Source organism: Somniosus microcephalus, unplaced genomic scaffold (assembly GCF_052327205.1).
Source record: "Somniosus microcephalus isolate GS21.2 unplaced genomic scaffold, FLI_Smic_1.0 unresolved_chr5, whole genome shotgun sequence".
In the NCBI taxonomy this organism is placed as follows: Eukaryota; Metazoa; Chordata; class Chondrichthyes; order Squaliformes; family Somniosidae; genus Somniosus; species Somniosus microcephalus.
In genome coordinates this window covers 2705855-2720688 of record NW_028225183.1, presented here as the reverse complement: position 1 = coordinate 2720688, position 14834 = coordinate 2705855, and the positions used below count along the sequence as shown (strand labels likewise).

The 14834-nt window shown below is 45.0% G+C and overlaps 1 protein-coding gene across 1 annotated transcript; it reads left to right on the top strand.

Moving 5' to 3' along the window:
- The first annotated feature begins 2044 nt into the window (after positions 1–2044).
- On the top strand, positions 2045–13663 carry LOC147087395 (putative G protein-coupled receptor 139). The gene is made up of 2 exons (XM_085977797.1): positions 2045–2145; positions 11786–13663. The coding sequence occupies exons 1-2, from the start codon at positions 2079–2081 to the stop codon at positions 12694–12696; spliced, it is 978 nt and encodes a 325-aa protein (XP_085833923.1). The 5' UTR covers positions 2045–2078; the 3' UTR covers positions 12697–13663.
- The last annotated feature ends 1171 nt before the right edge of the window (positions 13664–14834 follow it).

Genomic DNA, 14834 nt, shown 5'->3' with positions numbered 1-14834 from the left:
AGCTAACATCCTGGACTGCTGCAATCGGTGTTGTGAATGTACTCCCACAGTGCCGTTAGGCAGGGAGTAGCAGGATTTTGGCACAGCGGCAATGAGTCAATGGCGATATTTCCAAGTCAGGATGTTATGTGACTTGGATGGGAAATTGGAGGTGGTTCTCCCATGCGTCTGCTGCCATTGTCTGCCAAGGTGGTAGAGGTTTTGGCTTGGGAGATGCAGTGGAAGAAGCCTTGACGAGTTGCTGCAGTGAAGCTTGTAGATAGTATGCATTTTTTATATTCATTCACTTCATTCAAATTCCCCAGCTGCCGTGGTGGAGATCTGAACTCATGTCTCCGGATCATTAGTCAGGCCTCGGGATTACCAATCCAGTATCATAACCAATAGCTACATTACCCCACAGCCAAATTGCAGCCACGTTGAATGATTAAGGTGGTGAATTGCATGCTTATCAATCAGGATCCTTTTAACTGGATGGTGTTGATCTGTATTGGTTTGAGGTGCTGCATTAATTTCATGTGCTACATTGGGTTGCGGTGCTGCATTAGTTTGAGCTTCTCCATTAGTTTGAGGTTCTCTATTAGTTTGAGGTTCTCTATTAGTTTGAGATTCTCTATTAGTTTGAGGTTCTCTATTAGTTTGAGGTTCTCTATTAGTTTGAGGTTCTCTATTAGTTTGAGCGGCTGTATTCGTTTGAGGGGCTGTATTCGTTTGAGGGGCTGTATTCGTTTGAGGGGCTGTATTCGTTTGAGGGGCTGTATTCGTTTGAGGGGCTGTATTAGTTTGAGGGACTTTATTAGTTTGAGGGGCTGTATTAGTTTGAGGGACTTTATTAGTTTGAGGGGCTGTATTAGTTTGAGGTGCTGTATTAGTTTGAGGGGCTGTATTAGTTTGAGGGGCTGTATTAGTTTGAGGTGCTGTATTGGTTTGAGGGGCTGTATTGGTTTGAGGGGCTGTATTATTTTGAGGGGTTTTATTAGTTTGAGGGGCTGTATTAGTTTGAGGGGCTGTATTCGTTTGAGGGGCTGTATTCGTTTGAGGGGCTGTATTCGTTTGAGGGGCTGTATTAGTTTGAGGGACTTTATTAGTTTGAGGGGCTGTATTAGTTTGAGGGACTTTATTAGTTTGAGGGGCTGTATTAGTTTGAGGTGCTGTATTAGTTTGAGGGGCTGTATTAGTTTGAGGGGCTGTATTAGTTTGAGGTGCTGTATTGGTTTGAGGGGCTGTATTGGTTTGAGGGGCTGTACTATTTTGAGGGTTTTTATTAGTTTGAGGGGCTGTATTAGTTTGAGGTGCTGTATTGGTTTGAGGGGCTGTATTGGTTTGAGGGGCTGTATTATTTTGAGGGGCTTTATTAGTTTGAGGGGCTGTATTAGTTTGAGGGTCTGTATTAGTTTGAGGGTCTGTATTAGTTTGAGGGTCTATATTAGTTTGAGATCCTGTATTAGTTTCAGAGGCTGTCTTAGTTTGTGGTGCTTTATTATATTAGCGTACTGTATTAGTTTGAGAGGCTGTAATAGCTTGAGGGGCTGTATTAGTTTGATGCGCTTTATTAGATATTTTATTTTTATTTGGTTTAATAGATTCATTAGCTTTAGCGTATATATTGGTTTGAGAGGTAATGGCCGTTTAGGACATGGGAAAATTAAGAGCGCAGCCCCAGCCCAGAGTGCTGCACTGAGAGGGCACTCTAGCATTTGCAGTTTGATTACTGAATGAGCACAACAGCATGAAGGACATCACAGAAACAATATGAGATATGAGATGCACTGAAGGTGTTTGAAACAACAAACCTAGTGCTGGGAGAACACAGCTTGCAATTTCCATTGGTTAATTAATATGAACAGAATTCTCAAGTCTTTGGGGTTTTCAATTTAAAACTTAGCGCTAAATATATTCCATTATAACAGGGAATTAACTTGGCTGTCGTAACTTGTTTGTTCAACCTTTTAACAATGTTGCAACCTCAATCTCCCCGTGGAGATCGCGCAGTGTATAAATGAAAGGCTGTGGGATTCGGCTCAGAGTATAATTCAGAGAGATTGCCTGCAGCACGGACACATCGCTTCACACAGAAAATGTATCACACATTTGAGAGTGTCCAGAAAATATATTACATGATCCTTGCCGTCATTGGAGTTCCTGGTAAGTGATAATAACCATTGAAGTTGTGTAAATCTGTATGTGAGCTGTTCTCTGCTTTAGCTCTCTGGCTGATAATGTTACATGCTCGTCTAGTGGACATAGTTTTACAGACGTGCGATCAGTGTTTGGTAATTTCGTTAAGTCTAGTGTCTTGACACAACCTGTTTAATGCCATTTCCTGAACTGAAAATATACCTGTTTGTAGCTCACAGGCTCTCTGAATGATCAAGTTATTGCCGTTAGTGGAATATGATGTACAGTTAAATCAGTCCTCATTCCGGGAAATGTCTCTGAGAAAAGGTGTTAGTGCAATGGTCTGTCACTGTAAAATTGTACTAAGTGTGGGTCACTAACCAGAGTGGAACACCTGACCCCAGTGACTATGGATTACTTGGAGTATCTCTCACTGTAGAATTTTACTGAGTGTGGGTCACTAACCAGAGTGGAACACCTGACCCCAGTGACTATGGATTACTTGGAGTATCTCTCACTGTAGAATTTTACTGAGTGTGGATCACTAACCAGAGTGGAACACCAGACCCCAGTGACTATGGATTACTTGGAGTATCTCTCACTGTAGAATTTTACTGAGTGTGGGTCACTAACTGGAGTGGAACACCTGACCCCAGTGACTATGGATTACTTGGAGTATCTCTCACTGTAGAATTTTACTGAGTGTGGATCACTAACCAGAGTGGAACACCTGACCCCAGTGACTATGTATTACTTGGAGTACCTCTCACTGTAGACTTTTACTGAGTGTGGGTCACTAACCGGAGTGGAACACCTGACCCCAGTGAATATGTATTACTTGGAGTATCTCTCACTGTAGAATTTTACTGAGTGTAGATCACTAACTGGCGTGGAAGAATTCAGTTCGACTTTGTAATCACTATTTTAGGTGACTGATTTCTCCCCTCCATTTGTTTTATGAAGTGCAGCTCGGAACAGAGTGTAGAGCTGCGAGTTTGGTGAGAGAGGGAGTTCGGGGAGGGAGCTGTTACTTTCTTTTTCTATCTTTGTCAGCTTCCAGGAGAGCAGGAGTTACAAAGCTTTACAAGAGGGTACGGAGAACCAGCGGACGTTCGGCTCAGTGGCACCACCCCGCTCCCGCTCCCCTCATTTGGAGAAAAATAAAAGGTGACATCACAGCAAAAAGGTTAAGGGATTGGTTGGTGAGTATTTTGCTCACTGCCCTTATCATTTAAAGCCAAGAACATTTATTAGTAATTGTGAGGTTTCAATAGTACTAATTTGTATCATTAACAAATCTTATTAAAAGTAGTATCGTTTATTAATTAATAAAAATAAAGTAATTAAACCTCTATAATTAATGCAGGGCAGGTGATGTGTGGCGACTGCAGTACGTGGGAGCTACTGGATGCGTGATCCAGGATGAGCACATCTGCGGTAAGTGTCTGCGGCTCGAGGAGCTTCGGCTCAGAGTTGATGAGCTGGAGGCCGAGCTGCGGAAACTGCGATGCATCAGGGAGGGGGAAAGTTATCTGGCCACTTTATTCCAGGAGGCAGTCACACCCCTTAGGATAGTGTCTTCTGATTTGGTCAGTGGTCCAGGGCATGAGTATGTGACTGCGAGTGAGGCAGGTATGGTGATCCAGGACGTGGAGGAGCCTCAGCCTTTGCAATTGTCCAACAGGTTGGAGCTTCTTGCGAAAAGTATGGATGAAAGTGGTGGCTGCAGGATGGATGAGCAAACTGACCATGGCACCGAGATACAGGAAGCCGTTCAAGCGGGGGTAGTTAATAGGAATGTAGCAGTAATTTGGGACAGCATAGTCAGGGAATAAAAACAGTTCGCTGCGGCCAAGAGTGAGATTACAGACAGCTGTGTTGCCTGCCCGGTGACAGGGTTCGGGACATCTGCTCTGGGCTGGACAGGAACTTGCAGGGTGAGGGGGAGGAGCCAGTGGTCGTGGTCAATGTAGGTGCCAACGATATAGGTAGTACTAGGAAAGAGGTTCTGCTGAGAGAGTATGAGCAGCTAGGGGTTAAGCTAAAAAGCAGAACATCAAGGGTAACAATATCTGCATTATTACCCGAGCCACGAGCAAATTGCCATAGCGTAAATAAAATAAGAGTGATGAATGCGTGGCTGAAAGCCTGGTGTGGGAGAAATTGGTTTCAATTCCTAGGGCACTGGCACCAGTAGTGGGGAAAGTAGGATATCTATATTTGGGTCGGTCATCACCTGCACTGTGCTTGGACCAGTGTTCTGGCGAGTCGTATAATTAGGGTAGTAGCGAGGGCTTTAAACTAAATATTGGGGGCATGGGATCAAATTAGGGAAGATGTTGTAATTTAAAGATTAGAGACAAGGCAATAGAAAAAGATATTAACGTGGAAAATGTTAAACAGACAATGACAGAAATTATAGAGAGTACACAGCTAAGAGTAAATCAACAGATAAGGCTAGAGGTTACAAAAGTAATATAAACACAAAACTAAAGGCACTGCATCTGAACGGAATTAGCATGCGAAACAAAGCAGATGAACTGAAAGCGCAAATAGAAATAAATAAATCTGATTTGATAGCCATTACAGAAACATGGCTGCAGGGTTATGTAGATTGGGACCTGAATATTGAAGAGTACATGATATTTAGGAAGGCCAGGAAGGTGGTAAAAGTTGGAAGGGTGGATCTGTTAATTAATGATGGTATTAGCACTATAGAGAGTGATGACTTAAGTTCAGGAAACCAGGATGTAGAAGCGGTTTGGGTAGAGATGAGAACTGATAAATGCAAGAAGTCACTTGTGGGAGTGGTGTACCGGCCAGCTAACAGTAACCACATGGTAGGATGGAGTATAAAGGAAGAAATAATGGGAGCTTCTCAGAAGGGTTCAGCAATAATCAGGGGATTTTAAACTGCATATAGACTGGAAAAATCAGACAGGCAAAGTTGGCATCGATGAAGAGTTCTTGGAATGTTTTCTGGATAGTTTCTTACAAAATCACGTTCTGGAGCCAACCAGAGAGCAGGCTAAATTAGACCTGGTGTTCTGCAAGGAGCTAGTATTAATCAATGACCTCATAGCGAAGGCGCCCCTAGGTAGCAGCGATCATAATATGATTGAATTTTACAATCAGTTTGACAGAGAGAAGAGTGGGTCCAAGACTTGTAATTTAAGCTTACATAAGGACATTTAAGAGTGCATGAAAGCAGAGCTAGTTAAAGTGAACTGGCAAATTAGGTTAAGGGATAGATCAATAGAGTTGTAGTGGCAGACAATTAAGGGGATGTTTCAAAATACACACAATATATGCAATCGAACGAGAAAGGAAAATATCAAGGGGAGGAACCACCATCCGTGGTTAACTAAAAATTTTAAGACAATATTAAACTTAAAGAAAAAGCTGAAACTTGCGCAAAGATGGGTGGCAGGATTGGACAGAATGTAAAAAACTGCAAAGAATGACTAAAAGATTAATAAGGAGAGAAAAATTAGTGTACGAGTGAAAGCCAGCTAGAAATATAAAAACAGATAGTAGAAGTTTTTATAGATATTTATAAAAGAAAAGATTTAACAAAGTTAGCATTGGTCCTATAAAAAGTGAGGCTGGGGAATTAATAATGGATAATAAGGAGATGGCTGTTGAATTGAACAGGTATTTTGCATCGGTCTCCACTATAGCGGATACAACTAAAATCCCAGAAATAGCTGAAATCAGGAAATGGAAGGGAGGGAGGAAATCAAGACAATTATAATCACCAGGGAAGTGGTACTGAGCAAATTGTTGGAGATGCGGTCTATCAAGTCCGCGGGCCTGATTGACTTCATCCTAGGGACTTAAAAGAAGTGGCTAGTGAGATAGTTGATGCGTTGCGTTTAATTTTTTTAATTTCCCTAGATTCGGAGAAGGTTCCATTAGATTGGGAAATAGCGAATGTAACTTTATTCAAAATGGAAGGGAGACTGAAAGCAGGAAACTACAGGCCAGCTAGCTTACCATCTGTCATAGGAAAGATGTTAGAAACGATTATTAAAGGTGTTGTAGCAGGGCACTTCGAAAAGTTCAAAGTAATCAGGCATAGTCAACATGGTTTTGTGCAAGGGAAATCATGTTTAACAAATTTATTGGAGTTGTTTGAGGAAGTAACATGTGCTGTGGATAAAGGGGAAACTGTGGATGTACTGTCCTTAGATTTCCAGAAGGCATTTGTTAAGGTGCCACATCAAAGATTATTGCAGAAAAGAAAAGCTCATATTGTAGGGGGTAACATATTGGCATGGATACAAGATTGGCTAGCTAACTGGAAACAGCGAGTAGGCATAAATGGGTCATTTTCTGATTGGCAAGATGTAACCAGTGGTGTGCCACAGGGATCAGTGCTGGGCTTCAACATTGTACATTTGTATAAATGACTTGGATGAAGGGACCGATCGTATTGTTGCTAAATTTGCGAATGCCACAAAGTTAGGTATGACGATACATTGTGAAGAGGACATTAGAAGGCCATAACCGGATATAGATAGGATAAGTGAGAGGGCAAAGATCTGGCAAATGGAGCATAATGTGGGAAAATGTGAAGTTGTTCATTTTGGTGGCATAGTGGTTAGCACTGTTGCCTCACAGCGCCAGAGACCCGGGTTCGACTCCGGCCTCGGGTGACTGTCTGTGTGGAGTTTGCACATTCTCCCCGTGTTTGCGTGGGTTTTCTCCGGTTGCTCCGGTTTCCTCCCACAGTCCAAAGATGTGCGGGTTAGGATGATTGGCTATGATAAAAATTGACCCTTAGTGTTAGGGGGATTAAATACGTGGGGTTATTGGGATAGGGTGGGATATGTATTGGTGCAGGGGTTACGGGGATCGGGTGGGATATGTGTCGGTGCAGGCTCGATGGGCCGAAATGGCCTCTATCTGCACTGTGAGGTTTCTGTGATTCTGTGAATTGAATACAAAAGTAGGGAGGTTAAGCTACAGTTACACAGGGCATTGGTGAGACCACACCTGGAGGACTGTGTACAGTATTGGTCTCCTTATTTAAGGAAGGATGTAAATGCGTTGGAAGCAGTTCAGAGAAGGTTTGCTAGACCAAAACCTGGAATGGGCGGGTTGTCTTATGAGAAAAGTTTGTGCAGTCTTCGCTTGTATCCGATGGAGTTCAGAAAAGTAAGAGGTGACTTGATTGAAACATATACGATCCTGAGGGGTCTGGACAGGGTGGATGTGGCGAGGGTGTTTCCTCTTCTGCGAGAATCTAGAACTAGGGGTCACTATTTAAAAATAAGGGGTCACCCATTTAAGATGGAAATGAGGAGAAATGTTTTCTCTCAAAGGGCGGTGGATGCAGAGTCTTTGAATATTTTTAAGGCAGAGGTAGAAAGGTTATCGGGGGTGTGCGGGAATGTGGACTAATCGGATGAGCCATGATCTTATTTAATGGCGCAGCAGGCTCGAAGGGCCGAGTGGCCGACTCCTGCTCCTAAATCCTATGTTCGAAATTGATGGCGAAAGAGAATATTTTTGCTTTTGGGTAAAGATATTTTAAAAATGCGTATGAAGTGAAATGCATTGATATTGAGCTGCAAGAACAGAAACAGGTTTAAATACTTTTCTTACACTAAGAGTAGTTACTGTAAGCACTTCAGTTGTTTTAGTGCTGAATATTCCCCTTCCCCCAACACGTTCCTGTAAGCCTGTGGGTCATGAGTGCTGAATTTCATTATCTGTCTACTAGTCAGGCTGAATATTAGGCTGTGGTTTTTGATTATTGCACTTCGGAAACTGATTAATGTTTGACAGATCAGTTCTTATCTATGATTCAGAGGGCTAGAAATTCATCATAGCCTAGGAATGGGCTGTAGCATTAGAAAAGTTGGAGAATTAGTGTCAGGCGCTAATGCTTTAGCGAGCATGCAACATTCATGCACAATGCTCAAATAAATGATTGGAAATCTATTTCAAGTTTTTAACCGCAAGCTCATTGGCGTTACACTCAAAGGGTGGACCAAGATCAGTAGCACTCCAATCACAAGTCATGATTGCCGCAGGCTTTTTCTTGTTCTGGAAGGGAAGGATCATTGATGCTGCAGAACTTCATTCTCAACATGGCTGGCTGTGCAGCTGCCTCAGCAAGCTTCAGCAGGTCAAGGAAAAGGAGTTGGAGGACTAAAGCAGCTGTAGTCATTGCAGATCCATGCCCCAGGGAGAGTGCCTGCAGATTCTGCGATTAAACATTGGAGGCATTGGTGTTCGCTGTGGAGAGATGGATGGCGGTGCACTACCCAGCAAGTGGCAGAAGGCCCTCGCCAGAAGCCTTCTGCACCATGGGTAGGGAAGTAGCGCAGCACGTCTTGGGCAGAACTGTCATCCCCTGGATCCGCACAAAGTGCAGGAAGAAATTTAGCGACTTCACTTGCGTGGACAGGGTGAGTGAATGCTTCTACAAATCTATGTACCGCCATCTGAACCAATCTTCACACTCCACGAAAAGCACCACACCCGCAGCACTCAACCACCAACAAAATCTATCTACCAACACTCACAGCCACATCTCACACCTTGCACACAAAGACACCTATACACCGATGGCAAGCACATCAGCCAATCACATTGTTCCACAATCACTCACACACTTTCCTTTCCTTTCCTTCCTTTCCAAGGTCGTTCAGAACAGGAGGGGGCAGTAGCGCGCATGCGGTGTCCAAGTCGACACCTAACCACTGTCTGCGCTGGAGAAACGAGTGCTGCAGATTATTGGGCGCCAGGTGGTGGATGCCGTGGCCCCCGGCGACGTTGACCCCCTTGGGTACAACAACGGTATATTCTATCCTAATCCTTCTTCCAACATCCCTCTTCCCCCTCACGCCACAAGCCATTCACACATTCCCCCTAATCAGACTGTATGCATGCATTTCTCCCCTTCTGTCCCCTCCCCTCACCTTAGCATGACTCTTGTGCCAGTAAGATTTAAAGTAATGAGCAAGCAGCTGAGCAGCCTGTCCCTGAGGGCACTATACAGAGCGAGGTGGAAGAAGAGGAGGAGGAAGAACACACCGAGTCATTGCCTCTCTCTCCCTTAGGCACCAGCTCAGACACTGGCACTACTCCTTCTTTACAGGCTAGTATAGTCGCCGGATCTGCAGAAGGGAAGGCACCGGTGACGAGTGGGCTGCAGCAAGGTAAGGGGGAAAGGGTAGCTCGGGGCCCATCTCCCAGGAGGGCGAGTTCGACTGGGAGTTCGGCTGCACAGGACTCAGATCAGGACCTCGATGGTGAGGCTGCTAGAAGAATGGTGATGGGCATGCACAGGGAGATGATAGGTGCAATAGCAAGGTTGCCCGAAATCACATCGGCAATGACAAAGAGCATGGAGGAGTCCGCCCACAAACTTGCACAATGCTTTGCACACACCTTGTATCCCATCATTTCCAGTCTGCAAGGAATGGTAGATTCCCAGAGAGACCTTGAGTCCCAGACCCGAAGACGCCTGTGAATGGCAAGCTGGCAGCTTCCATTGCAGCACAGGCAGAAGTGACACAACGTTTAGTGCTGTAATGCAGTGTTTTCTTGGTGGTATCCAAACTCAGACAGGTGCCATGCAGTCTCAGCTCTGACAGCTGCCATCGTGGCTGAGTCTATCACTGTCGACCAGAGCTTTCACGATATCTCAGCAGGTCAACAATCTGTGTTCCAACAGATTTCTTGGGATGATGTGGTGCTGCCCCGGGAGAGTGTCAGTGCATCAGTGGAGCAGGAACCTGCTGTCTTCTCCAGAATCACAGCATTCCTGCTCCCACAAATGCCACTAAGCCTTTGCCTGTCATCCAGCCAGCCCAGGCAACTGCCACCCGTGCTGAGGTGGTGCAGTCTCTAGCTGGCCCTTCCAGGCCCAGAGCTGGTTGAGTCGCTCTTCAAGACCATCTTAAGTATCCCGCAGGGAAACTCAGCAGCCTTCCACCAGTCCTGCTGCAGCCACTAGGTCAAAACATCGTAGGAGCACTGGCGTGGGCAAATACACAGTAACGAGAAGCACCCAGCGACTGCACAGGCGTGAATAGTTAATTCATTTTTATTAAGTATGTGTTCACTGATTATTCATAAATTTTATCATTAACTTTTGATCCTTGAGTGGTGTCTCTCACTTCTTCTTTGCGCTGTGATATGGCCTGAAGTAAAGATGGTGATGTGGTGAGCAATGGAGATCTGTGGTATACTTCATTCGTATGTCAGTTATTTGAGTTGGTCACGGACCGCCCTTCTGGAAGACTGATAGAGTGGATGTCTCCTCCCTCTCTCCTGTTGCTCCTCCTCCTCGTCTACCTCCTCGTGGTCCTCATCCTCCTCTTCCTCCTCGAACTCCTCCTCCACATCCTCCTCACCCTCTTCCTCCTCCTGAGGTGCTCCCGTAATCCCAGGTGGCAAGGGCTGGGCTCCCAAGTTGTGGCGCATGCAGCAAACATCAGGAAATGTGACACCCGCTCCAGCAAATACTGGAGGGCTCCTCCCGATCGGTCAAGGCAGTGGAACTGTTGCATCAGCATGCAGATGGTCTGCTCGATAATGTTCCTGGTGGCAGCATGGCGCTCATTATATGACTGCTGGGCAGGGGCGTTGGGTCTGCAGAGGGGAGTCATGAACCAGATGGAGAGCAGGTAGCCCTTGTCTCTGACCAGCTAGCCGTGAGCTTGATGTGGTGGATGGAAGAGGGCGGGCACACCAGTCTTGGGCAGGATGAAGGCTGGTGCGTATATCTGAGGTCCACCCACCATTCTCTGCCAGATTCCCTGGTCACTGGAACCTTCTCCTCTTTTACAGATTTTCCGTCCTTGCCTCCCCCTCTGTTATTCTGCTACAGCCATTTATTCCTGATCTGGTCCAATCTTTTATTTCTTTAATTGTCCTATCTCCCTTGACCAATTATCCATTTTATTCCTGGATCACTTCTGCCCTCCACCCGAGCATAGACCTCTCAATTGTTCTTTCCTCCCCTCCCCTACTTTTCTCTGGCTCTATCATTGCTTTAAAACTGTTAATATCTAATATGTTTCAGTTCTGATGAAAGATAGTCGAACTTAAATGTTAACACTGTTTCTCTCTCCACAGATGATGCCTGACTTGATGTGTGTCCACATCATTATCTGTATTTATCAGAGTTACAGCATTCTTAATATTGTGCTTTTGATATCGACCAGGCGGGTTCGGTAGGCAGGGTATAGTTTTGTCGTTGACTGCTTCCCTGCATGAAGTCAGCAGGATTGGCCAGCTTGGGTTTCAGTCGGGGGGGGAGGAATCTGGAGAAGATCGCAGGACCAAGTCCATGGCCCTGAGATGCTGGGTGGCCGATCCTGGGTTTTTTTCCGATCCCCCGGCCCCGGGGGGTGATGGCTGTCCAATCCCAGGGTGTGATCTGATCCCCGAACACGGGAAGGGTTCTGCAAATCCGGGGGCGGTCCAATCACCAGCCAGGATGGTAGTCCGATTTATCTGTTAAACTCGGAAGCAGGTGGTCTGGAGGCGGGCTGTGGTTGGATGGAGATTTAAACCTGATAATCTCTGACCCGACTAAAAAACAACCCGTTCTTGGTTATAAAATACGGCCCATATTCTCTGGGCCCAGATACGGAGAATGTTTGATCAGTAGTTTGCATTCTCTTTTCCCTGCTCTTTTTTTCAGTTAATTTAGTGGCGATTGTGATCCTGTCCCGGGGAAAGTGTGGGCTCTCCACCTGCACCACTCGCTATCTGGTGGCGATGGCAGCGGCAGATCTACTGGTCATCATCACTGAGGTCATACTGAACCAGATCAACTGGTATTATTTCCCAATGTGTTTCCTGGTCATCACTCCTGTGTGTAGTGTTCGCACTGTCCTGGTCGGTGCAGCCACAGACTGTTCTGTCTGGTTCACCGTCACTTTCACCTTCGATCGATTTGTGGCCATTTGTTGCCAGAATCTGAAAACAAAATATTGCACTGAGAAAACTGCGACTATGGTTCTGGCAACAACCTGCATTCTGCTCTGTTTAAAAAACGTTCCCTTCTACTTTATATTTAAACCAGGAGAGATAATCGACAATGTGCCATGGTACTGTTACGTAAAACCAAGCTATTATTCTGAGCCCGGTTGGGTCGAATATGACTGGCTTGACACAATTTTAACTCCATTGCTCCCATTCGCTTTCATTTTGTTGCTCAACGCTCTGACAGTCAGACACATTTTAGTGGCCAGTCGAGTCCGTAAGGTACTGAGGGGTGAGAGCAAGGGAGAGAATCGCAGTGACCCAGAGATGGAGAGCAGAAGGAAGTCTGTGATTTTACTCTTCACCATATCTGGCAGCTTCATACTTCTGTGGTCGGTATATGTAATATATTTCATATACTATTACATTAGAGGTGTAGATTCCAATTATCACAATGATTCTATATCTATCTTTAATGAAGTCGGATATATGCTGCAGAATTTAAGTTGCTGCACAAACACATTTATTTATGGGGTGACCCAGTCCAAGTTCAGAGAGCAGTTGAAGAGTGCGGGGAAATATCCGGTTGCCTCAATTATTCAATTAATTAAGAAGCAGAACAACTGAGCGCAGCCCAGATTCGGGTCCCAGTGTTTCCAGCCCATAAATCTAATACTTACCCCAGAATGCCATCAACTGTATTACATCAGGAATCGCTGGTGATCTGAAAATAGAACCATCGGCGGGGCAAGCACTTTTTTTTAGAACGCAGCAACATTTCTGACTGAGAGTTCTCACCTTGTCTTTCGGGACAGGACCACTAGCTTTTTGCATATTTAGTGCATCAGTTCACTTGCAGCTTCCAGAGTAAGAGCAACGTCAATAGGAAGGCAGGCAGAGCTGAGCGGTAGTTCTGGTGCTTATATTAAAAGATTAAGCAGCACTGAAACCGGATATTCGGCCCAACTAGTCTGTGCTGCTTATTGTGCTCCTAACGAGATTCCTTCCATTGGGTCCACCTCATCTCAGCCTCTCAGCAAAAACATCTTACATTTATACAGCGTCTTTAACGGAGTAAAAGATCCCAAGGTGCTTCACAGGAGGTTACAGAACAAAGGTGCGGTAGAGAGCCAGTAATGTATAGGGGTGGATCCCAGAGCTTAGTGCCGAAGATTGACAGCTGCAGTTTGTTGGCAGCAATAAGTGTAAGAAGTAGATTCCCGTCCCTGAACTGTCACAGAACTTCCTGCTCCTACATCGATTTGCAATGTATTGACAGAAAGTTGTTTTTGTTGTATCTGTTGGGGGATCTGTAACAGCAAATTTTAGCCAACCAATGAGAACAACCTTCAATTTATTTTACATGTTGTTATTTAATGTGTACTGAATTTTTTTTTGCTGTTCATATTCCACACTTCTGGTAAGTAATTTTCAGCCTCTGATCTCACTCTGTACTCCGGGCAGTCACTGAGTGGATAACTAGTGCCTGGCCCTGCTGTATTCTAACAGTAATGTGGTATTACTTTGTTCTTTTTGTCCAAGTTACTTTGTGAGTTTTGAAGAATTAAGAATAAAGATTATTGATTTGATTTGATTTGACATGAAATTGGTCATTTTCTTCTGAACTATTGATAGCTAGGAAAGTAAATGTTTTATTGTAAAAGGAAGTTGGAAATATCAATTTATTTACCGCCTGTCACAAACTTGGAACGTCCCAAAGTGGTTTTGCAGCCTCGGGTCAGGAGTCACACGCGGCACACATTGGGCGTGGGGCTGGAGCCGGAATCCGTGTTCAAAAAGCACCAATCACTGACATGATTGTGGCGTCATCCACCACAGGGCAAAAGGCAACAGCTGGCGGCCAAGTTTGTATCACCTATAGACGGCCAGGTTTGTGTTAACAACAGCCGGCATCTTTGTTTCACCTGCAGACGACGGTTTCTCTGTGACCTACAGGCGACCGTGTTTCTGTCACCTACAGAAGGCCAAATTTGTGTCACTTACAGATGGTTATATTTGTGTAAGCTACAAACAGCCATGTTTCTGTGCCCTGCAGACCGCTATGTGTAAGACACGTGCAGAGGTCTTGGTTGTATGACCTACAGACGGCCATGTTTGTGTCATCTACAAACGGCCATGTTTGTGTTACCTACAGACGACCAGATTTGTGCCACCTACAGACGGTCATATATTTGTGTCACATACTGATGGCCATGTTTATGTCTCCTACAGACGGCCATGTTTGTGTCACCTACAGACGGTCATATATTTGTGTCACTTACTGATGGCCATGTTTATGCCTCCTACAGACGGCCAAGTTTGTGTCACCTACAGACGACCATATTTGTGTCACCTACAGACGGCCAAGTTTATGTCACCTACAGACAGCCAGGTTTTTGTCAGCTACAGATTGACATCTTTGCGTCACATACAAACTGTTTCCCTCACCTACTGACAACAATGCCTGTGTCACCAGCAGCTGGCCATGATTTTATCAGCTACAGACGGCCATGATTGTGTCTTCACTTTCCGGCCATGTTTGTTTCTCCTACAGACGGCCATATTTGAATCACCTAGAGACGGCCATATTTGAATCACCTAGTGATGGCCATGTTTGTGTCACCTACAGACGGCCATGTTTGTGTCATCTATAGACTGCCATGTTTATGTCACCTACAGATGGCCATATTTGAATCTCCTACAGGCGGCCATGTTTGTGGCATCTACATACGGGCTTGTTTATATCACCTACAGACTGCCATGTT